Source organism: Ricinus communis, chromosome 6 (assembly GCF_019578655.1).
Source record: "Ricinus communis isolate WT05 ecotype wild-type chromosome 6, ASM1957865v1, whole genome shotgun sequence".
NCBI classification, from domain to species: domain Eukaryota; kingdom Viridiplantae; phylum Streptophyta; class Magnoliopsida; order Malpighiales; family Euphorbiaceae; genus Ricinus; species Ricinus communis.
Window position 1 is genome coordinate 17,906,289 of NC_063261.1, and position 23,699 is coordinate 17,929,987.

General features: G+C 33.6%; 6 protein-coding genes across 6 annotated transcripts; 2 read left to right on the forward strand and 4 right to left on the reverse strand.

The window, feature by feature from the left end:
• The first annotated feature begins 1,857 nt into the window (after positions 1–1,857).
• On the forward strand, positions 1,858–2,546 carry LOC8266855 (protein PELPK2). The gene has a single exon (XM_002522596.4). It carries the CDS (start codon positions 1,953–1,955, stop codon positions 2,307–2,309), a length of 357 nt encoding a protein of 118 aa, XP_002522642.1. The 5' UTR covers positions 1,858–1,952; the 3' UTR covers positions 2,310–2,546.
• Positions 2,547–5,227: 2,681 nt separating this feature from the next.
• Positions 5,228–5,503, forward strand: LOC125370301 (protein PELPK1-like). Its single transcript, XM_048375317.1, has one exon. The coding sequence runs from the start codon at positions 5,228–5,230 to the stop codon at positions 5,501–5,503; it is 276 nt and encodes a 91-aa protein (XP_048231274.1).
• Positions 5,504–10,495: 4,992 nt separating this feature from the next.
• Positions 10,496–13,756, reverse strand: LOC107261525 (protein PELPK1). Its single transcript, XM_048376244.1, has 2 exons — positions 13,219–13,756; positions 10,496–11,238 (listed from the first exon to the last, which is right to left on the reverse strand). Exons 1-2 carry the CDS (start codon positions 13,698–13,700, stop codon positions 10,764–10,766), a joined length of 957 nt encoding a protein of 318 aa, XP_048232201.1. The 5' UTR covers positions 13,701–13,756; the 3' UTR covers positions 10,496–10,763.
• Positions 13,757–15,479: 1,723 nt separating this feature from the next.
• On the reverse strand, positions 15,480–16,022 carry LOC8266860 (dnaJ homolog subfamily C member 10). The gene has a single exon (XM_015721460.2). The coding sequence runs from the start codon at positions 16,020–16,022 to the stop codon at positions 15,480–15,482; it is 543 nt and encodes a 180-aa protein (XP_015576946.2).
• Positions 16,023–16,500: 478 nt separating this feature from the next.
• On the reverse strand, positions 16,501–17,305 carry LOC8266861 (protein PELPK1). Its single transcript, XM_002522602.4, has one exon. The coding sequence runs from the start codon at positions 17,258–17,260 to the stop codon at positions 16,763–16,765; it is 498 nt and encodes a 165-aa protein (XP_002522648.1). The 5' UTR covers positions 17,261–17,305; the 3' UTR covers positions 16,501–16,762.
• Positions 17,306–22,239: 4,934 nt separating this feature from the next.
• LOC8266863 (protein PELPK1) lies at positions 22,240–22,926 on the reverse strand. Its single transcript, XM_002522604.4, has one exon. The coding sequence runs from the start codon at positions 22,833–22,835 to the stop codon at positions 22,464–22,466; it is 372 nt and encodes a 123-aa protein (XP_002522650.1). The 5' UTR covers positions 22,836–22,926; the 3' UTR covers positions 22,240–22,463.
• Positions 22,927–23,699: the final 773 nt, after the last annotated feature.

Sequence of the window (23,699 nt, forward strand, 5' to 3'; positions counted from 1 at the left end):
TTCATTTCTCGGTGTTGGGGGAGGTGGGTGAAAACTTATAATGTAATCAGCTGAAAGAAGAAAGTCTTGATTTGCAAAGGTGACAGGTTTAATACTTCGACGTTAAATTATATTAACAGTCACTAAACTTTACACTTTGTAATAAAAAAATATTAAACTTTTGATGTAACTAAATGGTTGCTAACTTTAATTATAATAACATTGTTGAATTTTTCTGGCACACTTAGAGGATAAGTTAAATGGATGGTCACTAAACTTTGCAATTTATAACAAAAAGATATTGAACTTTTGATTTGTTATAAAAAAGGAACCGCCTATGTATCTTTTAAAATCAAAATTTTAGTACTTTTTGTTACGAAGTATTAAATTTGGTAACCATTTATGTAGTTTATCTTCACACTTGATAGAAAAATTCATCGGTGTTGTTAAAATTAAAGTTTAATAACTATTCATTTACAAATAAAAAACTTTGATAGATTTTTATTAGAAATTACAAAGTTGGTGACCCTCGATGTAATGTATTCACACTTTAATTTGATCTATAACTCTGCTCTAGCCATGATTAAGAAGAAGATCGAGTCCCAAGCAATGAATTGGTTTTGAAAGACTACCTTATTCCTTTCCAGCCATATGGTCCAAATGGTCACAAAGAAGATAATTGACCAAATTTTTCTTTGCTGAGAACCCAGGATCATGCAATCCCATGATCACAAAGACTTTTAAGGGAATGAGGGATACACCATGAGAAACCCCACCACTTTATGATTATGTACCAGATTTGTATTGTTTCGTTGTAGTTAACTACAATTTAGTTGTAGTTGGATAGATATTGCTATGAACTATCAGAAAGGGGAGATCTAACTGGTGATCATCTAACATTGAGTCCTATAGGGTTAAACTAACAGCTGCAAATGAAATTCATAGTCATTAATCTTCATTTTCTTTTATTATTATTATTACTTTCGTTATCATTATTATTATATTACTTTGTTTCAAACAACCAATAGAAAATTAAAAAGTATCTAAATTTATTTAAATATAAAAATATCTTAATTTTGATAACTTCTAATTATAGGTAATCAACTGAAATGAAGAAACACTAAAATAATCAAGACACTATTAAAAATGCATACACTTATAAAATTTATGAATTTTCTAATTACGAAAATCTATAAAAAAGAAAATTAACGTCTTTTATAAAATAGCAATTCATTTTGAGAATATGAAAGATTTTATTATTTTTCTTAAATTTATCAATTTTTAATATATTATTGACTTTCGCAAAAGTAACCATATTTTGTAACTAGTAAGACTTATAAAATTTTATTCTAATTTACAAAAATAATATTAAAAAGATTGCCATTTTTTGTAATATAGTTATTTTTTCGTAAATTATTGACTTACATAAAAATAATCATATTTTTGTAATATCATACTATTTTCGTAAATTAAAGTTATGGAACCAGTCACTTTTAAATATAAATATTAACAAATAATAATAATAATAATAATTATTATTATTATTATTATTATTATTATTATTATTATTATAAAGTAGGTTCTAATTGATAAAATTGACATCCTCAACTAAATATATACAACCAACAGCATGACTTAGGACTTCCAAGAGATTGGATGTGCAGTAAAATTGAAATCTTGTCCTCCATGCTTTACCTGCTTACCATGGAAAGTACTATGATTTCATTTTCTAGCCAACCACAACTACATCTTTGAAAACTCATCATTATAATAGGTTGAGTGCGAAGGTAACCTAATCATCTATTTTTCTCTATATCCTTCACCTATATGATACCGATTAAAAGCCAAACTAGTGGTACACCATAAAACTCACCTCCTATATATTCCCAAGAATGGACTTTCTTTTCCCAATCCAAACACAACAAAAGATCTTTTTCCCTATAACATCTATTAGTTGAATTTGTAGGTGCAACATGGCTTCTTTCAAGAATTTCCTGTTTGTTTTCGTCATTGCTTTGGCATTTTCAGCCATAGACGTTGGACTAGCTGCTCGCAATCTTCTGCAAATGCCACCATTGCCTTCTGTGCCAAATTTGCCGAAGCCTGCATTGCCACCATTGCCAACTATTCCAACTCTTCCACAACCTACATTGCCAACCATGCCAACGACCCAATCTTCTCTGCCTAAACCAACACTCCCTCCACTTCCTAGTTTGCCTACCATGCCTACTCTTCCAAAGGCCACTTTACCTCCATTGCCAAGCATGCCATCAATACCAACTACAATTCCCTCTATTCCTTTCCTATCCCCACCACCATCTGGGAACTAAATATCCTTCATTTTGTTATCTTCTTTACTTCATGTTCTTTTGCAGAGTGCCGGACATTGGACCGTATTCACATCTATGTATTAGTATACTAGTGTATTTTTCTTTGATTTCATTTGCAGTCACTCTCCTCAGTTATTTGTGACACGTGTACCTTGTATCGTTTACTTTCTTTTAATTTGTTTTTTCTTTTTGTGTTTGTATTTTTTTATGATTAATACAAATTTTGTTTTGCTCCAATTTTTTTTTTCTTTTTCAATTGAATATCATATGAAGTTCCTCAACTTAAAAAATATTAATGAGCATTAGCGTAAATTTTAAATAAAGATAGCATGTTGACAATCTAAATATTTGCTTCTCGTTGAACTTATATGGTTGGACTTGGATGCATTGAAGAGATAGACTGAAAGCATATCATATTAAATTGTCTCCGATATGAAAAATAAGAACAAAACCCAATTCATTTATAGAATTTGTATTCAGGTAATTAATTCATTATAGTATTTGCAATTCGTGTGTATTAGCCACTTTTTTCACTTTTTTTCATAAATCATATTATGTGTTAACAAGACATGGGAAAAGTACAATTACAACTCTTGAATAAAGTACAGGCGAAAAATCCTTTCATATATATTTACCCCACATACAGACGTCTTCTTCCCATACACCTTTCATCATTGTCTTGCATAGCCAGTGAATCACTGGCAATTAAATTTCTAGGCCACTGAATTTAATAAATTTAAATTGGATGTTAGTACCTTCTTCTTGAGAAAAGAAAAAGAAAAAAAAAAAAAGCAACCTTATAAGATAACTCTAGTGGATATATATGGAGAGGTAAGTGCTTCAAGTGAGAGAGGGAGTTGCGTGCAGGTTGTTGGGAAAAAAGGGCATGCCAGGCACGTTTGACACCTTAGGCAAGTTCGGGGTGGCGGGGGCGGTAGGGATTGAAGGCACATTTGACACCATAGTGGGGTTTGAGTGCACACCCGGTACATTTGATGCGGTAGGCAAGGGTGCTGCACTAGGCACTACGGAATTAGGTAAAGATGGTTGAGAGGTTGGTAATGTCGGATTCCCAAAATGTGTATTAGAAGGTACTGATGGGAATTGCAAAAGATTCCGAGCTGCTAAACTGATATCCAAATATGAAAATGACAATGTAATGAAGAATGCTAGCAGAAAACTTTTGTAAGAAGCCATCACTAATTAAACAGTCTAAATATTTGTTCAAGATTGTGAAAATATGCAGGAAATAGATATATTGTAAAATGAATTCGATGGTGAAGTAATTAACTGCTATGGTAACTTGGGTCATATATATAGTCCAATCATGTCAAATTAATTGATGAGTAGTTATGAGATAGAGTTGTCATCCAGAGATTGGACATTTTGTTTGAATAGGGTACATTGTTATCCATACAAGTTTTTTCTAAATTAACACAATCCAAGTCTGTTGCCTGGTATGATGCCCTTTTTTAGTCGCTATTCAAACTAGTTATGTATTGCTAGGTCAAGATGCCTTGCATATCGGGCTGTTTCTCTTTGTTTCATGTGATATTAACATTGTTACCCGGTTAAAATTCAATTTAGGGATTGCTAATGATAGAATTTGTAAGCATTAAAAATCATTGGAGTAATATGAAAATTTATATTGGATGTAAAACTTACATGTTTTTCCGAACGATTTAACTGAATTTTCATTGACATCTTCAAAAAACAAGAACAATAAGTGACAAAAAGAGTTAATTACCCTAATTTGGGGAATAGTGTTTGATAGATTTACTGTTGCTGTCAAGTCGGACATTCTGTTTCTACTTCTATACGTACACAAAATTAACAAGTTTGATTTATAGGAACTTTAAGCAATATCATAATATAGAGAATTGTTTCAATTTTGATTCAAAAAAATTCTAATTGAAGTCCGAGATTTTTTTATTTTTTTCTTGAAGTTTAACCTAAGTTGAAATATATTTTATATATTTTAGAAAGGTGAAATCTGGATAAATTCTAGAGAGCCATAGTTTATAATGACGTAACTCTTTATTAATGTTTTTATGTATTTATTCGATGAAAATTTATAAGATTTGAATCAAATTTATATAAAATATTTTAATATATAACTTTTATGTGAAATTTTATAAAGTTACATACTAAAACTTTTTTTATGTGAATTTCTTAAAGAAAAAATCTTTTTATATAAATTTAATCTAAATTTTATAATTTCTCATTGAATAAATGCATAAAGGTATTGAAAAGAAATTAAATTACTGTAAACTACAAAATCTTAAAATTCAAGATAAAATCTGATGTTAAATTATAGACACATAGAATTGGGTGATTTTGAAAGTAAGGTATACAAAGAACAAAATTCATATAAAAGAACATATATACATAATGTATGCTTATATATGAGACACGAGATGCAGCATATGATTTATTTTAAGTTTATTCTAGTACATCTCATGAAAATAGAAATTCATGAGTTCAAATTCAAACATAATCCTTCAAAGTACTACCTTAAATTAAACCAACCGTCATGCTTTTATAGCTACTACCTCAAATGTCTAGCGAACCACAACTACATTTGACAACTTTGTAGTAGAGTTAGATGTGAAGGTAAACTAACCAAAAACAGTAAAAGAGAAATTGAAATAAAATTCCCCAACTACATAACCTACCAAATGGAACAGTAATTCTCCATAATCCTCGTTCCATAGCCTACTATATAATCCCAACACCAGACCATGATTTCTCATCCAAAACAATAAAGGAAACAGAATAACAAAACACTCTTTTTGCTCTCTACATTCACAACATATCCACTTCCTCTCTTTTTTTTTTTCCCTCTTCCTTTTATGATTATGGCTTCTTTCAAGTGCTTCTTCATGTTAGCTTTCTTCATTGCTTTATCATTCATAAGCATGGATGTTAGCTTAGCAGCTCGCAATCTTCTTCAATTGCCAAATCTGCCTAATATCCCAAATCTCCCTCAACCCACATTGCCAATGCCAACATTTCCAACAACACAACCATCGTTACCTAACCCTTCAACATTGCCACCACTTCCTAGCTTGCCCAACATGCCTACTATCCCAAAGCTCACTTTGCCTCCACTGCCAAGCATGCCTTCAATCCCCAATATCCCAACTACAATTCCCTCCATTCCTTTCCTCTCCCCACCACCAGCTGGGAACTAATTAATCCTTTCAGGCATCAACTAGTTCTATTGCTTTGGACTAAATAATTTTTCATATCTCTTTTGCTGTAATGTTGAGTTTCTTGCTTTCAATTATATATTTATTTGTATTTTGTACCTGCGAGCATTATTAGCTCCTCGTCTCACTATTTGTTTGTACTAGACTATGAATTTACGTTTTAGTTTCTTTTTCATCATGATCAGTAATCATATTTTTCCTTTTGTTTTTCCTTTAAACTTTTATTATGCTGCAGAATGAAAGTGAATATGCTAACTTAAACATTATCCGAATTTTCTTAAAAAGAAAACCAACAATTTTTATTATGTGTCTCACGAATAATAAATCATAAAATGGAACAGGAAATTAATGTATTACAATATTCCGAACGTAATACACCAAAGATCAACTTGATCTTGACACAATAAGAGCCAGAAACAATGTTCATCACATGCATAAACTTAACCAAACCTTGATGAATTCGAAGGTTAACAGTAGTTCTCAAATGCAGGGCAACAAAAAGTTATAGCTAAGCCTTCTAGTACTATATAAACATCCGTTGACGTGATTTTAATAATAGGGCGTGGTTATAATCTTATATCAAGTGGTACCGGGATGGTGCCTGCTGTTGTGAGTGCGACTATGACTATGTGGGAGGCACTTGCTGTTGTGACTGTGGCCCTGACTTTGCAAGCACGGTGGTCAAGTCTGTTGTCTTTGAAGGCAAAATGACCGAGTCTGATATATTTCTATGCACGGTGAAAGAGCTAGGATTTGTTCGCTTTGGAGCATACATAGGAATGTCTAAATCTTCGAAACTAAAAGTATTTATGCTTGAAAATATAGCATAATAAACAAAGCTAAAACGGAAGCACTTCTTATAAGATGCCACATCAAATTTTACTAAGTTATGTTAGAAGGTTATTTAGTTCAAGCATTATGAATATTGCTACAGGTTCTTTCCTCAATATGTGCGAATTAAAGAAAGAAAGATAATTTTTTTTTTCTGCTTTTGTGATGAAAGAATGAGTTGGTGTTCACCCTTTTATAATTATGCACATGTGTGACTACTTGTTCAAATATTACATGAAATGAAATGGTACAATACAATAAGTTTATACAAAGTAGGTGTTCCTTTATGGATTGGTCTTTCCTGAATTTGTCAATAAATCTTCATGCTTCAAAAGTAAAAGAAATCTGATAGAGTAATTCTCCATGATATTCGGGAATCAATCCTTCCAAGAAAGAAAATAAAGAAAGGGAATTGAATCGTTTGGCCAACAATGGTACGATGATTACAATCAACAAAGGAACGTTAATCTTCCATTCGAACTCATATGATAACACTTGAAACAACAGACGAAAATACATAGCAGATTCCGGATTGGAGCTATAATTAATACATGAAGGTGAAGATACATAAAAGAATCAATCACGGGTTTATCTTTAAACAGTTTGTAATTTAATTCTTTTCTGGTTCTGTGTGTTCCTTGACTAAATTCACAGACGTGGGTATGTACGTGCCACTAATTGGTGGGGGAAGTAAATCTGTAGAGATGGGTTCGGACTTGCTATTAACTGGTGACGGAGCTGAATCTGTAAATGTGGGTTTGGACACGCCATTAATTGGTGTCGGAGGCGTCAGGAATAACTTAGTAGACTTGGGTTCGGGTTTGGGTGTAACTGGAACCGAAGGCGATGGTGGCAATATCGCTTTTACTGATCTGCCAGCGTAGCTGATGTTAATGCTCGAAAATGACAAAGCAATGAAGAAAAATGCCAAGATGAAGCACTTGTATGAGGCCATCTTGATCACTGATTTTGCTTATAATTAACCTTCTTTAATTCCTTCTGTTTCTAGAGTATGTATTTATAGCTAAAATATATGCAACGATTTCCTTTTGTTTTAGCTCCTATCTATAGCTGGAAAGAGTTGGAAATCTTCTTAACTTACCTTCCTCGTCTACAATTCTATATTTATAGAGCAGACTAATTTTGTTATCAACTATTGTTGGTACTGATCTTTTTTAGGATGAAGTGTTGTTGGTAATAATTAAGTAAATCTAAATATATCAAACTAGACAAAAATAAGAAAGTCAACATATACCATCTTCGGGTTATATTTTATAGATCAATCTTCTAGGCCGTACATTAAATGTTAACGACACTCTTTTTAAAAACTCTTTATATAATTGGTCCATCTTAAATAGAAATCTATAACATTTTGTAATAATTAAAAATAATTTGATATAACATTATGGTCTCTAATTCCCTATTATAGTTAATTTTGTGCGTAAAGTCAAGAATCCAGAGTCTACAAAAGATTTTAGACCAATAAATATATGCAATGTAATTTTTAAAATTATCACCAAATCTATTGCTAATAGGCTTAAATAGTTTCTTCCTGATATTATCCATGAATCCCAGTCTACTTTCACCTCAGGTAATGACGCAAGACGTTCAAGCAAGGATTAAAGTTTGCGCAAGGCTGTATTTAAGCCGTGTTGAAGTGTATGTTTGTCCAGAAGGAAGCATAGCTTAAAGTATAGGCCTGTTGGTGATTGTGTTACAATCTATCATTTGTCAAGAAGCTGACACGGCTTGAAGCACGACCATGTCATGGTTGCGTCAGAGCACATCTTGAGATACGGGCATGACACGGCCGTGTCATGAGCAGTGTTTTTAAAATCATATTAATTTCTTATTTTGGTTGTTTTAAGATATTAATTTATTTTCTATTATACCTAGGGTATAAATATCTCTTTTATGGTTTATTTCAAATAATATTATCACTTTTTATTAAATAACCAAACATAACTAAAATTTTCGTTTTATTTATTCTCTAGATTGAGAATTGGTCTCTGGATTGAGACGAACTCATTTTTTATTGATCAATCGCATTACGCGCTGCGTCAGATAGACTTGTCATTGATAATGCATTGCTTGTCTTTGAGATTTTTCACCACACTTTTTTTAGTCTTGATGCCATTGTTGATGCTTTACTTTTAGACAATGGATCTTGGGATGTTCGTTTTATATCGGAAAACTTGCCGTTTGAAGCAGAACAAATACTTAGTATCCGCTTATCTCTCTGTAGACAACACGATATTATTGTTTGGCATTATACTAAAGATGGTAAATACAATGTTCGGAGTGGGTATCATTTTGCTAAGGAATTAAAGATTCAAGATCAGCATACTGCAAATGGGAGTGGTGCTCCTATTGAATCACTTTTCTGGAAGTCTTTCTGGAAGGTTAAGGTACCACCCAAAGTATGTAATTTACTTTGGCAATTGGAAAAGGCTGCACTTCCTGTTAAAGCCAACCTTATTAGACGTGGGGTGGACATTCAGCTTCCTTGTTTGCAATGCCAAAATGTAGAGACAGTGGAGCATCTCATTTGGGACTATTTTTTATCTAGGAAAATATGGGGAAAAGTCGACATGTCTGCTCTCTGTGATGAAGATGATCTGGATATTTTTGCTTGGCTTCAACATTGTTTCAAGGTACTTCTTAATTCTTCATTGGCTCAGTTTATGATCACCGTTTGGGGTATCTGGTATGCAAGAAACCAATTGTGTTTCGAAAATAAATCTCTATCAGTGGATGATATTGTGCAACCGACGAAGCTCATGCTCTTATACTATGTTAAAGCAAATGATGTTCCTGTTCGTGATAATATCAGATCTAGATCCCAGTCATTTTGGCGAGCTCCTCATGTTGGCAGGTGTAAACTAAACGTTGACGCAGCCTATAGAAATAACATTGGTGCAGGCTTCAGGGCTATAATAAGAGATTGGAATGGTGGTATAGTTGGTTCAGCATGTTCCTTCAAGCCATACTTCAATGATCCAGAAATAGTTGAGTTTCAAGATCTTAGTTTTGGTCTTACTTTTGCTCTTGATTTGTCCATTACTCATTTAGACGTAGAAGTGGATTGTGCCAGTGTGGTGCAGCTAGCTACCTCACCTTCCCAAATTAGTTCTTATTCTAGTCTTCTGGCGGTTGATGTGCGACAATTATTTTCCTGCTTCGTATCAAGCACTATCACATGGATTCCTAGGGAAATCAACGTGGTGGCTCAAGCTTTGGCTTCTTATAGCTTTTATGATAGTTTTACTTATTTTTTCATTGAGAACATCCCTACAAATTTGTTTCACTTAGTTGATCAAGACAAATGTACGGTTTTTTCTTGATAATGAAATCTTTTTATTTCTCAAACAAAGGATCATGCCTATCATCAAAAACAAACTATATCTAGGGACTAGTCTTGTTATCAGATGACATGAGAAATACTGTGGGTAAATTACATTTGCAGTCACTAAATTTTGCACTTTCAAAGTTTAGTGACCATATATATTAAAAGACATATAAGCTGTACATTTTTATAACAAATTGAAGTTTTGTACTTTTTTATTATAAAGTGCAAAGTTTACCCAGCATATTTATAATTAACCCACTAAGTGTACTAGAAAAATTACTGGTGTTATTAAAATTAAAATTTAGTAACTATTTAGTTCCAAATCAAAAGTTTTTTGCCATTTTATTACAAAACATAAAATTTGGTAACCGTCAATATAATTTATCCAAATAGTGTGAGTACAGGAAACATGCAGAAAGGTACAAATTAAAAGCTAATAGCAGCAACCTTAAGCACAAGCTGCAAGAAAAGAAAAAAAAAATACTGGTAAATGATGAGTCCAATCTGAGTAACACCCAGAATCAGTTCGACCAATCATATTTCAAAATAAACTAGCTCATTTTCACAATGCATTTAATTTTTGATTTTCCTAATTTTTTGTCGATCTTTATTAAATGATCATATTTCCTTGCCTCTGCAGAATCTTTCTTATGAAGGAAATCAAATATGTACTGGATGTGGTGACATTAGATATGTGACGAAATTAACATACAAACGTTTAATGGACATATAGTTTCACATTTGGCATTCAATATAAGATAATATCATCTTTATAGTAGGTTCAGAATCAAATGTGAAAAATGCAAGTGGCCTTCAGCAGAAGACAGAAACAATCAATACTCCAACTGAATCGGAAAATAATAATAATAGAAGATACAAACTCCAATATATAACACTACTGAAGAATTGGAACAAGTTGTACATATGATACAGAAATCAGCCACTCTAATAGGAAAGCTCCACCTGAAGTATAATAATATCACAAATAAATGATACTTAGCAATGTGGAGAACTAGATGTGCACCACAAAACCAAATAATGAAGTATAAATGGTGAAATTATTTAAGGGCTAGAAGTTGACTGAGGAGGTTTGATATCTTTGTAAAGAGTTGGTATGCTAGGCAGTTCAGGCTTTGGCAGATCTGGTAGGTTAGGAAAAGCTGGCAGTTCAGGCTTTGGTAATTCTGGAAATTTTGGCACTTCAGGCTTTGGCAACTCGGGTATTGCAGGCTTTGGCAACTCGGGTACTGCAGGCTTCGGCAACTCGGGCAATTTAGGCACTTCAGGTTTTGGCAATTCTGGCACTTCAGGCTTTGGCAACTCCACGAATTTGGGCACTTTGGGATTTGGAAACTCAGGCACTACAGGCTTTGGCAAATCGGGAAATTTAGGAAATTCAGGCTTTGGCAATTCAGGTTTTGGGATAGTGGGGACTTCAGGTTTAGGCATTGGTGGCAATTCAGGTTTAGGAAGTTTGGGTACTTCAGGCAATTGTGTCTCCAGGAGACATCGTGCCTCTACACAGTTTGTGGAGCAGCTCATCAATGAAAAAATGATCAGCAACATTGGAATTATGAAGGATGATATGTGTAGATTGGCCATATTTGGAGCAGACACACGTTGCACTTTGAAAGGTAGAACTCTATCAATTGCTAAATGTATGGGTTGTCTTGTAAGTTTGTATGCTGGGCTTTTATAGATATGGGAAGTGGAGAATAGGGAGTTTCAAAGGTGAGTTGGTGGAAAAGTTTTGTCTGGGTAGTTCAACCTCTCACCTATAAAGCTTCCAAGCTTTTCTATTTTTAAACTTTTTTAAAAAAACTTAGTTGGGAGAGTCAATTAGGATGGTAGCTTGTAGTTGCCTGTTTTCCTCCTTGTTGTAACCAAATGAAGGACTATACATGTTCATTAATTTAATTAGACTTTACAAAAAAAGGTAAGAATTCTTTTCTTCCAAGAGGACTAATGTAAGTTATATTGCCTTCAATTATGCTCTAGATCTAGACAACTTAAATCCATTTGGTAAATACACCTGATCTCACCACTGGGGGCTAAATGCCAAGTGGTAAACTCTCCAAGGTTTTGCCACAAAAAAATTCCCTCTGATAACATAATCTTCGTTTTTTTCTTTAGTTTCTTTTGATCTCATGTTACCTATCAAATTTAGTATCAAAGAGATTATATTCTATTATATTTCTAATAACCTGAACTGTATAAGAACTGGTGCCCATTTATTATTTGTTGTTTATTAAGTTTTCTTTTATTGCTTTGATGTGTTAAAAATGATATATTTAAATAGAATTTTAAATGGAATTTATTGGCGATACAATAGGTACTTTTTCTATGAAGTGGTTTTTTAAACATTTTTAATTTTTAATATTGTTTAGTATAATTTACTTTTTATAAAAATAGCATCAAAATTGTTTTTAACAAATTTTGAATAGTAAGATTACAATTAAAAGTTACATGGGGCATGTTTAGTCGGCCGCTGATGGTTGGTAGCTAGTAGTTGATGATTGATAGCTGGTACTTAATAAATTAAACCGATTAATAAAATTTCATTAGCAGTTGTTATTAATATGTTCAATGATTATTTAAAATATTATTTAGTTTTAAATATATTTTATCTTATATACTATTTTCAATTATATAAATTAAGAAAAATAACTTATAATTATTAAAAATGTTGTAATTAATTTTATTTAGCTTAATTATATTTATTATTAAAAATATTTATAGAAATTATTTTAAACAAATTAAAATTTAAATACTGCTAATAAGAATTTCTGATTTTATATATTATTATAAATATTATAATGATTTAACTGTAAGTATAATTTCAAAATAATAATCGTAATTCAATATATAATTTCAAAATAATAAGAATAATTCAACAATAGCAATTCTATCGTACCAATTGCTTAACGAAACAAATTACAAGTCCTTTCTTTATCTTTTCTTCCTTTTTCTTTTTCTTTTTCTCTTTTCAAAGCCAAAAAAAGGAGAACAGGTCCTATATGCCAGCGCGCGCATATTCAGGCTAGCTGCTCCTTACAACTGTGAAAGACGAATCTCTTTCTTGTTTTATCCATACTGAATAGAGTCGCCAATGCAACTATTATTTTGCTCACTGTTCAGAAACGACATATCGCCTAATATCAGTGTCGATTATGAAATGGTATTGAAACTTGTTTACACAAATATATGACAATGGCAAGCCCATATCAAGAGGAAAACAAAAACCAAGAAAAGAAAAAATATAATATTAATGTATCATAAGTAGCTGAAGAAATAGTAGAAAGTACAACAAATCCAATACAACCACTATAAAAGATAATAACAATCTGAACAATAAAAATCACATGAATAATCAACTCCACAAGAAACAAAAACTACAGATTGCCATACTGGACAATACATGATGCTACTCAGAACAGAAGATGAAGTTTGCTATGAAAATCCACCAAGGAAATATAAGATGGTATAATTATAAGCATTTTAAGGAGTAATGGTTGACTGAGGTGGTTTAATCTCCTTGGGAACAGTTGGTATGGTAGGCAATGTAGGCTTCGGAAGCTCAGGAAAGTGGGGCAAAGGTGGCAGTTCGGGTTTTGGCAATTCAGGGAACTTGGGCACTTCAGGTTTTGGCAATTCTGGCACTTTTGGGACTTCAGGCTTTGGCAGTTCAGGGAACTTAGGAAGCTCAAGTTTTGGCAATTCTGGTACTTTTGGGACTTCAGGCTTTAGCAATTCAGGGGACTTAGGAAGTTCAGTTTTTGGCAATTCTGGCACTTTTGGAACTTCAGGTTTTGGCAATTCAGGGAGCTTCGGTAATTCAGGTTCTGGCAGCTTAGGGAATTCAGGTTTTGGCAAAGTAGGAAGTTCAGGTTTAGGTACTTCTGGTGATTTTATCTCAAGAAGTTGTCTTGCATCTACCTGGATTGATAAAGCGATGAGCAAAAACAAAAGGAAGGACGATCTAAAGCGAAGATAAGCCATAATGAGGAGAGAAAAGATCTGAGCTTTTGAGGAATGAATATTATATTTCTTGTTTACTTGTGAGTTGATTTACACCTATGTTCAGCTTTTATAGATATGGGAAGTGGGGAAATGGAGAAGTTTCAAGAGGGATTTGGCAGGAAATTAAGCTTGTGTTTTGGTAGTTCAACTTCTCACCTATAATACATCCAAAACAATCATGACAATTGTTAGCTTTATGAAGCTGATCATTCTACCTAGAAAACAATATTCATTTGATTTATAATATTGATTTATAAATACATATATATATGGTAGCAAGCAATTGCTGATTCTCTATCTTACCACAACTAGATGAATTACACATGTCATTAATTAGATAAGACCAATTGGAAGCTATTGCTATGTACATGTTCTTATTTCTCTAGATGATATGAAATATAGATCTTGCATTATTATTAGTCTCAGAATCAATCTGCATAAACTAAAGCAGTTTACCAAACTAATTAACGGTCACATACTCACCTTCATTCATTCATCTCTTGTTTGATTGTTCTTATACAAGGAGAACTATTAATTATTCTCACCAAATTTGACACAGTTGAGCCAACCTATCCTCAAACTTTGAAATATTCCTGTTTATACTTATGATTTATCGAAGTTCAAATTCTGAGACTGCTTAAGAATAGAGCAGAGATACTTTGGTCCCTGCTTTTCCAAAAACTAATCTTTCTTCCCGAGTTTAAACATTGTCAAAACAGTCGAGTCTGAGATTAGTTTTCAGTCTCTACATCTATAAATCAACAAACAATAATTTAGTCACTATGTTTGTGAAATAATAAACATTATAATCCCTCTAAAGGCTTTTTTTTCTTTTTATTTGATGAGAAATGGAAAATTTATCTTACTGCCTTCATGGAAAAGGACAAACTTTTGTTAGTGGCATCCTGCATTTACTTTCCATTGTGGTAGCAATAAAAACCATAAGAATGTGGAATAAATTAGATTCGATACCTCTTTTCTTCTTAGTATTTTTCTTTTAGTTATTAGTAACTGAATTGCACATTGGATAGCCATCCCTCAAGCATTAATTATGATCTGTGCACTGCTTTTACAATGATCATGAGCTAACTAGACTTGATATATAACTGAACTTCTGGTGTAAACCGAACCAATCCATGCCTGGATCATCACTTTATTACTCACAGCTAGATCAAACCAGCATTTTTTGAGAACAGTAACTATTCCCACTCTACTATTGCTCTGGGTAAACTTTCCATGCCCAATTTTTTGACTTAAACACAAATGTGCCTCTGGTAGAAGCTCATGACCAACATAAATTCTGAACCAATAGCCTGGAAACCCACAACAAATTCCTCTGCAGAGATATTTTTAAGATTAAGCCTATAACTAGTAAGAGAGAGAGAGAAGAGTCGACTCCTATGACTCGAAGAAAAAGCAGAGCAGAGACACCAAAGACAAGGGTGAGTTTGAGATCTTTTATAGATAGAAATAGAAATCCTTTTCTAGCAGGTTTTAAAATGGGATTCATATCTGATCTGGTTTCCTCTTTTTTGCCGCTTTCATACTTGGGCTCATCATTATTCATTGAGAGTACGTATCACATGCAACAGAAGAATTAAACGTTTGCAACATCAAGACATGAAGACCGAAGACTGCTAACACAAAACATAACCATAACCAAATTGAGTTTTCTCATTCATGTACCAAAAAGATTACATATCTCGTTTCTGTAAATTTGCTAGTCATACATACCCATACTAATATACATACTAAAGTCTAAAACAATCTAATATGATGATAGCCTTCATTAACCACCAACTTCTGAAGACCATCTTGCGCAACTAATTTACTAATGCGATCAAATTCCGAAACGAATTTCTTCTTTGTGAAAGAAGGCTCCTTCGGTGGTTCAGAAGGCATCTTTGGATCCACGGGTTGTCTCGGACTCTTCTTGGAAGACTCTTCTTGTTCATCTCTTTGCCGCTTGTTGCAAGACTGATGATGATTCTGAGGCTGAGGCTGAGGCTGATTTTGATGATGATTCTGATGCTGATGCTGATTTTGATGATGATTCTGAGCCTGTTGTTGAAGTTGAAGAAGACGATCAAATTCTTTGCGGGAAATCGGATTTTTGAGAACTTCATAGGAGGACAGGAGTTTCTGGAAACTGGAATGGGCGTTGGGATTATGAGGGTTCTTGTCAGGATGCAACCTCAACGCCATCCTCTTAAAAGCCTTGGAGATTTCTTCGTCTGTCAGGTTAGGTCCTGTAGTAGATGCAAGGCCTAACACACTATAATGATTCACCAACACAGCCATTGTCGATTACGATAAGAAAAGCAACAGATGGGAGATATCTTCAGACAGAAAATCAATGGATCAAAGGCAGCAATACTCAATAAGGGGAAAGGGTTTTGAACTTACAATAGGACTTTGTTTTGGAGTGGGGTTCTATTACGAGTGAAGGACAGTTGTGATTATAAAGTATTATGAGGTAGCGTTGATTGTATTGGTTAACAAAAGGTAGCATGCAATTGATGACTATAAATAATAAAAAAAGAAAAATCGATTTACCTACTTAAATAGAAGCTTCTTAGTCACCTATAACTCTGCCTTCATTATATACAAAGCAACAACACTTTAATTCTGTTCCAATTTTAAAGTATAGTTTTAAGACCATAACGGTTATTTTATTCATTACTGAGAAACGAGATGTCGCCTAATATTGGTGTTGATTATGTGGAATTGTATTAATTGGAGCTTGTTTATGCAAATATATAGTAATGACAAGAAGACGAAACAAAATCCAGACAAATATTATATATATTCATGTATCATGTAGAGCTGAAGAAATAGTAGAAAATACAACAAATCCAGCATAACCACTATAAAAGATAATAACAATCTGAACAATAAAAATTACATGAACGATTAACTCGACAAGAAACATAAACTACAAATTTCTATTCTCGACAATATATGATGCCACACCGAACACAAGATGAAATCTCCTATGAAAATCCACCGAGGAAATGTAAGATGGTATAATTATAAGCATTTTAAGGAGTAGTAGTTGACTGAGGTGGTTTAATGTCCTTGGGAACAGTTGGTGTGATAGGCAAGGTAGGCTTTGGAAGCTCAGGAAAGTGGGGCAAAGGTGGCAGTTCAGGTTTTGGCAACTCAGGAACCTTAGGCATTTCAGGTTTTGGCATTTTTAGTACTTTTGGAACTTCAAGCTTTGGTAATTCAGGGAACTTAGGCAATTCTGGCACTTTTGGAATTTCCAGCTTTGGCAATTCAGGGACCTTCGGTACTTCAGGTTTTGGCAATTCTGGCACTTGCAATTCAGGAAGTTTGGGCACTTCAGGTTTTGGCAGCTCAGGCAATTCAGTTTTTGGTAGAGTAGGAAGTTCAGGTTTAGGTAATTCTGGTTTAGGAAATTCAGGTTTAGGTACTTCTGGCAATTTTGTTTCGAGAAGTTGTCGTGCATCTACATGGATTGATAAAGCGATAAGCAAGAGCAGAAAGAAGGATGATCGAAAGCAAAAACAAGCCATTATAAGGAGAAAAAATATATGAGCTGTTGAGAAATGAGTAGTATTACTTATGAGTTATTATTTTCCATGTGTATTCAGCTTTTATAGATGTAGGAAGTGGAGAAATGGGGAAGTTTCAAGCGGAATTTGGTGGGAAATTAAGCTTGTTTTCGGTAGTTCAACTTCTCACCTATAATACTGCCAAAACAATAATTACAACTGTTGGCTTTATGAAGCTGATCATTCTGCCAAGAATACAATATTCATTTGATTTATTTTCTATCTTACAACAACTAGATGAATTACACATGTCCATTAATCAGATAAGACTCAACAATGTTGAAATATAAACTTTCCAGTTAAAAGACTAAAAGAAGCTATTGCTGTTCTTATTTCTCTTGATGATTGCTGGAATATGGATCTTTTTATACTATCAGTCTCAGAATCAATCTGCATGAATTAATAAAAGTTTACCTAACTAATTAACAGTCACATGAATCCTCAAACTTTGACATATTACTGTGAACAGTAGTGGATTTTTCGAGGTTCAAATCCTGAATTTATTATTTATATATACCTTCCCCGAGAGTGCTTATAGACCAATTAGGAGAAATTATAATGGCATTACTTTGGTCCCTTCCTTTTCAAAAATTAACCTTTATTCTTGAGTTTAAAAATTGTCAAACAATTTAATCTGAAATTTACACTTAAATTTTCTAGTCTATAGCAATAACCACTTTAATGACTGTTTTTGTAAAAAAATGAACACTTTAATCCCTCTAATTTTGATTCAAACTTTGCACTCAACCATATGTCTTTTTTTATATTAAAATTGTCATTTCTCAATCTACCACTTTTTTTATTTTAGGATAAAGCCAACCATTTTTTAACTTTATGATGTGATCAACCAATGCAATTAATCATGAGAAATGCTTAAATTATAGTGAGAATAATCTATAGGTAGAGCTTATAAATTAAAAAGATTTTAAAAGGATAATCCTGAGAACGAAATAATTGTTCAATTTAATGCACAATAAGTAGAATTGAATAGGGCATAGAATAAAGAGTTGGTAGATTATAAAAGGTGAATTTTTGTAAAGAATGCATAATAAAATAGAGCATCAGAAGTACAAATATGGATGAGTGCTAGTTTGAATCTATTAAAGGTTGCATTTGTCTCACATATTGCTAAGTTATTTGGATGGTATGATGTGTATATATATGTATTTGACACTTTTCTTTGACCTCGCTTTTGAGAATAAGTTTTATCCGAACCCATTTATTAAAATCAAAATTAGAGTGACTAAAGTATTTGCCCTTTTATAAATATAGGGACTAAAGTATTATTATTTTATAAATATATGGACTGAAAGTTTATGGTAACCTCATGGCCTAGATTCTCATATGGTATTTAAACTTTAGGGACCAAAGATTAATTTTTGAAAACACATGGACCAAAGTGTTTTGGAGGGTAAACCTCAAGGACGCCATTGTAATTTTCGTAGAAATTATTGCTTGAAATTTGTCCATAAGTAGTTGGTCAAGGCCTATCAGCAGCTATGGCTAGACTACACAGACTTGTTTTCTGGATTTAAAAGATTTCTCAAATCATTAAATGTGTGATATACAATTTCTATGAACACTAATGCCATTGATTTGGGAAATCAAAGTCTTGTGTTCTCACTATGGAATCTGCAATAACACAGATATAATTTTGCAGTTCTTTCAGATATCCTCATAACATAATCTTTAATATCATATAAAACAATGCTTAAACCTGTCCTTTAGTCTTAGTCATAGATATTAACTTTAATTGCAATTTAGTGAATTGAACCTTGTGGAATGTAATCACAGACAAATATTCTGCTATATTTTTCCCAACATTGAAGCAGGATGACTATCCTGCTAGGAGCTCAAATAAAGAATACAACCGAAACAATAACTGCAGGAAACAGCAACACAGAATAAACCACAGAAAACAGTCTAAAGCAAAAGCGGCAGGAAATGAAGCTAATACTTTGACAGAAATTATACCTACACCACTTCAGAATTACAAAACCAAACTAGCAATAAAACTATACTAGTTTTTCAGCTTTAAACTCCATTCAGAACACCAATTCTGATTAGCCTTATTTAAGATCAGGACAGACGATAACCTTGTGTTGTTTGTCGTTTGTGATGAATTACGTGCCTTTAGCATCAGCAAGCAAGCCTTCCTGAAGATGTTTATTTCAAGCTTTCCATTGATACGTCAACATTTCAAGCTAAGTTTTGGAACATGATTTTGTCCTGGCAAATGTTTCGCTGCGGAAGTAAAGTCTCCATGCTAGTTTTTAGCAGCTCTATGATTGTTGTCGTGATTCCTTGCCGTCTAAAGGCTATATTTTACTTTCATGAAAACTTGTCATACTGGCTTCCATGCTAAATGAAAAACTTATTCCAGTGGCATCATGTATTTATTCTCCATTGGTTTGCAAAAAAAAAAAACCATAATAATGCGGTATAAATTAGATTCAGTACTTCTTTGCGTTTTAGTATTTTTCTTTTTGTTATTAGTAACTGAATTGGACATTGCGATAGCCATCCCTGAAAACATTAATTAGCTAACTAGATTTGATCTATCATGTCATGCTCAAAATCAAATATATAACTGGACTTGCATGCCTGGATCATCACTTTACTACTCAAAGATGATCAAACATGCATTTCCTGAGAACAATAACTCTTCTCGCTCTACTATTGCAATCAAGACTCAGAGTCTTGCAATATCCCTTGAAATTGCATCCATATTGTTGCTCTGGGTAAACTTTCCATGCCCAGTTTTCTGACTTAAACACAAATGTGCCTCTGGTAGAGCTCATAACCAACATAAATTCTGAGCCAATAGCCTGGAAACCCACAACAAATTCCTGTGCAGAGATCTTTAACATTAAGCCATCTACGTAAAACAAATCTGCTAGATCACCGCAGTCTTGTTTTTGCAGGAACATGAGTAACTACACTCTTTGTTTTATACATTCCCAACATCCTCAATCAAGAAATAGTTGTCAATGTACATTCAAAGTATCATATGCAACTGAAGAATTAAATAAACCTTGCAACATGAAGCATTATATGAAGATCAAAGACTGCAACATAATACGTAACCATAACTGAATTGAGTTTTCTCATTCATGTACCAAAAAGATTACATATCTCGTTTCTGTAAATTTGCTAATCATACATAACCATACTACTATACATACTAAAATCTAAAACAATCTAATATGATGATAGCCTTCATTAACCACCAACTTCTGAAGACCACCTTGCGCAACTAATTTACTAATGCGATCAAATTCCGAAAGGAACTTCTTCTTTGTGAAAGAAGGATCCTTTGGTGGTTCAGAAGGCATCTTTGGATCCATGGATTGTCTCGGACGCTTCTTGGAAGACTCTTCTTGTTCATCTCTCTGCCGCTTGTTGCAAGACCGATGATGATTCTGAGGCTGAGGCTGATTCTGATGATAATTCTGAACCTGATTCTGATGCTGTTGTTGAAGTTGAAGAAGACGATCAAATTCTTTGCGGGAAATCGGATTTCTGAGAATTTCATAGGAGGAGAGGAGTTTCTGGAAACTGGAATTGGCATTGGGATTATGGGGGTCCTTGTCAGGATGTAACCTCAATGCCATCCTCTTAAAAGCCTTGGAGATTTCTTCGTCTGTCAGGTTAGGGCCTGTAATAGATGCAAGGCCTAACACACTATAATGATTCACCAACACAGCCATTGTCTAAATGATAAGAAAAGCAACAGAAGGGAATGGAGCGATCCTATGAAGAAGAAAAGGGTTTTGAAGACAGATAGGAGATATCTTCAGACAGAAAATCAATGGATCGAAGGCGGCGATACTAAATAAGAGGAAAGGGTTTTCAACTTACAAGAGGACTTTGTATTGGAGTAGGGTTCTGTTACGAGTGAAGGGCAGTTGTGATTATTAAGTATACTATGATGTAGCGTTGATTGTAATCCGATATTTAAACTGCTACTTGGCTAACCAGTAATAAGGTAGCGTACGACTGATTACTATATGCGTCTAATCCTCTAATAATAAAAAAAAGAAATATGAATTTACCTATAACTCTGCCTTCATCGTACAAAGCAACAGTACTTTAATTATGTTCCCATTTTGAAGTATAGTTTTTATATGAACAGAACCAAATTTATTTGATTATTCTAAGAATTAAGCACTGAAACATAACGGGTAGTTGTTTAATTACTGTCCTTGGGAAGAGTTGGCGTGCAGGCTTTGGCAGCTCAAGAGTGTGGGGAGAAGGTGGCAATTCAGGAAATTTGGGGATCTCATACTTTGGCAATTCAGGACTACAAAGAATGAATGAATTAAACATAAAAATTGCAGGAGGACTTGAAAACAGATATACAATAGATTCAGGAAACAAGTTACAAAACCAGCAGTCTACAGAAAAGTTTGGATGTCTCGATTCTGGTCAAGCTGCATGATCGCGAACAGAATTAACTAAAAATAGCCACTAAATTCGTCTTTCAGCTCTAAACACCATTGAGAGAACAAATGAAAGGTAAAATCATTATTCTAGCCTGACAGCAATTCTTCTGAGAAGGTTTCATGGTCATAAAAATGAGAAATTGAGAAGTGTAGTAATTCATAACTAAGCAGTCAGAACTGATGACTGTAAGTTATCTTTTCTTTTTTCCTAAACGAAGAGCTTATGTAATCTTGATACTGAATTTTAGAATGGATTTTGCAACAAATACAAGACTGTGACAAGTATTTTACTTCTAGAACAAGGACATAATGATCGGATTGGAGATTATTCTATGGAATCAGCTTTTCGTTAATGTGAGTTTCCAGTATGAAACAGCTAACTTCACTTGCCAAAATAATCTATAATCTATCTATAATCTTTTTTGTTTTGTGTTAGAACCAATATACTAGGAGTTGCTAAAAATTTAGTTTTAGATAAGAAAGCACACTTGAAGATGATAGAAATATTATCATTATCTTATTACATAAAATCAAGGACCAGAAGAGTACAATTTTAATATATCAAATGCCATTGATAAGTTACATTAGTCATAAGCACAACAAGAAACACACAATGTAATACTCCCACCACTAGGGCAATACACCTTATAACATTAAGCACTGGATGAAGTTTGCTACGAAATCCGCTAATTAAGAAATATATTATAAGGTATAATCACTTATGGAGTAGTTGCTGCATGGAAGGGGTTAATGTCCTTAGGAATAGATGGAATGGCAGGTAATGTGGGTTTTGACAAGTCAGGAAAATGAGGAATGGATGGCAATTCTGGCACTTCAGGCTCTGGCAAATCAGGTAATTCTGGTTTTGGCAAGTCTGGAAACTTAAGTTTTGGCAAAGTTGGTATTTCTGGTAATGGTGGCAATTCAACCTTAGGGAAAGAAGGCAATTCAGGCTTCGGAAGCTCAGGTATTTCAGGAAATGTTATTTCCAGCAGTTGGCGCGCATTCACCAGAATTGTCTGGCTGTTCAGTACTGCCATACTAATCCACACAAGTGGTAACATGAATAATAGGAAGCGATGATAAGCCATAGATGGTTCAGATGACAACAGATTTGCAAGGAATGAGAGTTACAGCAACTACAGGAGTGTTAAGTCTCTGCCTTGTGATCATGACCTGAGTACGCTGAGCTTTTATAGATGTAGATGATGAGAAACAGGGAGACTTCAAAACTGAGTTGGTGGGAAAAATTGTGAGTTAGTGGTTCAACTTCTCACCAATGACACTGATACAAAGTCATCTCCCAAAAAGTTCTTACTTCCACAATCATCTAGAACACGATTGCTTATGTTCGCAATCATCCAGTTGATAAACAACTGAACAATGTCTTTTACGGGCAAGATGAATGCATGTAAGCTTTCGTGTAGCAAATGAATTTTTAAGCTATCAGGTAAAGATCAGTGGTTAAATTATTTTTTTCCTTCTTACTGCAAGAAATCAAGTTTCGAAGTTATAACATTTTTCCTTTGAGAGAAGGGAAAGGCAGATAATTTGTTGATATTCTATTACAAGTAATCTGCTTAAGTTATCAATCAAATCAATAGGCGTAGCCAAGTTTAGTCATCTGTTCGATAAAATCATACATTTTTAGTCAGCTCCATGGCATTATCCATCCATCAGGCATCTCGCTTTAACGTTTCCAGTCCCCTTACATGTTACAATTTCCATGCAGCAATCTAAACAAAAAGGTCCTGGAGCATTGTGCCCTTTGGCTCAGATCAAAGTTGGACATAAATGCAGGCAATGAGGCTATAAACAGAGAATAAATTTAAAGGCACAAAGCTCCAGAAGTGCACTTCCGCAGGATTTAACGAGCTATGTTTTATAGGATGATTAATTAGACCAATTAACCTCATATTCTTACTTATCCATAAAAGTATAAAGAAAGATCGAAA

Coding starts and splice junctions, on each gene's coding strand:
- LOC8266855 (XM_002522596.4), top strand. CDS start 1,953: ATGGCTTCTTTCAAGAATTTCCTGTTTGTTTTCGTCATTGCTTTGGCA.
- LOC125370301 (XM_048375317.1), top strand. CDS start 5,228: ATGGATGTTAGCTTAGCAGCTCGCAATCTTCTTCAATTGCCAAATCTG.
- LOC107261525 (XM_048376244.1), bottom strand. CDS start 13,700: ATGGCTTATCTTCGCTTTAGATCGTCCTTCCTTTTGTTTTTGCTCATC. Junction 11,239..13,218: donor AAGGAGATTAAACCACCTCA/GTCAACCATTAC, acceptor TTCATTGATGAG/CTGCTCCACAAACTGTGTAG.
- LOC8266860 (XM_015721460.2), bottom strand. CDS start 16,022: ATGGCTGTGTTGGTGAATCATTATAGTGTGTTAGGCCTTGCATCTACT.
- LOC8266861 (XM_002522602.4), bottom strand. CDS start 17,260: ATGGCTTGTTTTTGCTTTCGATCATCCTTCTTTCTGCTCTTGCTTATC.
- LOC8266863 (XM_002522604.4), bottom strand. CDS start 22,835: ATGGCTTATCATCGCTTCCTATTATTCATGTTACCACTTGTGTGGATT.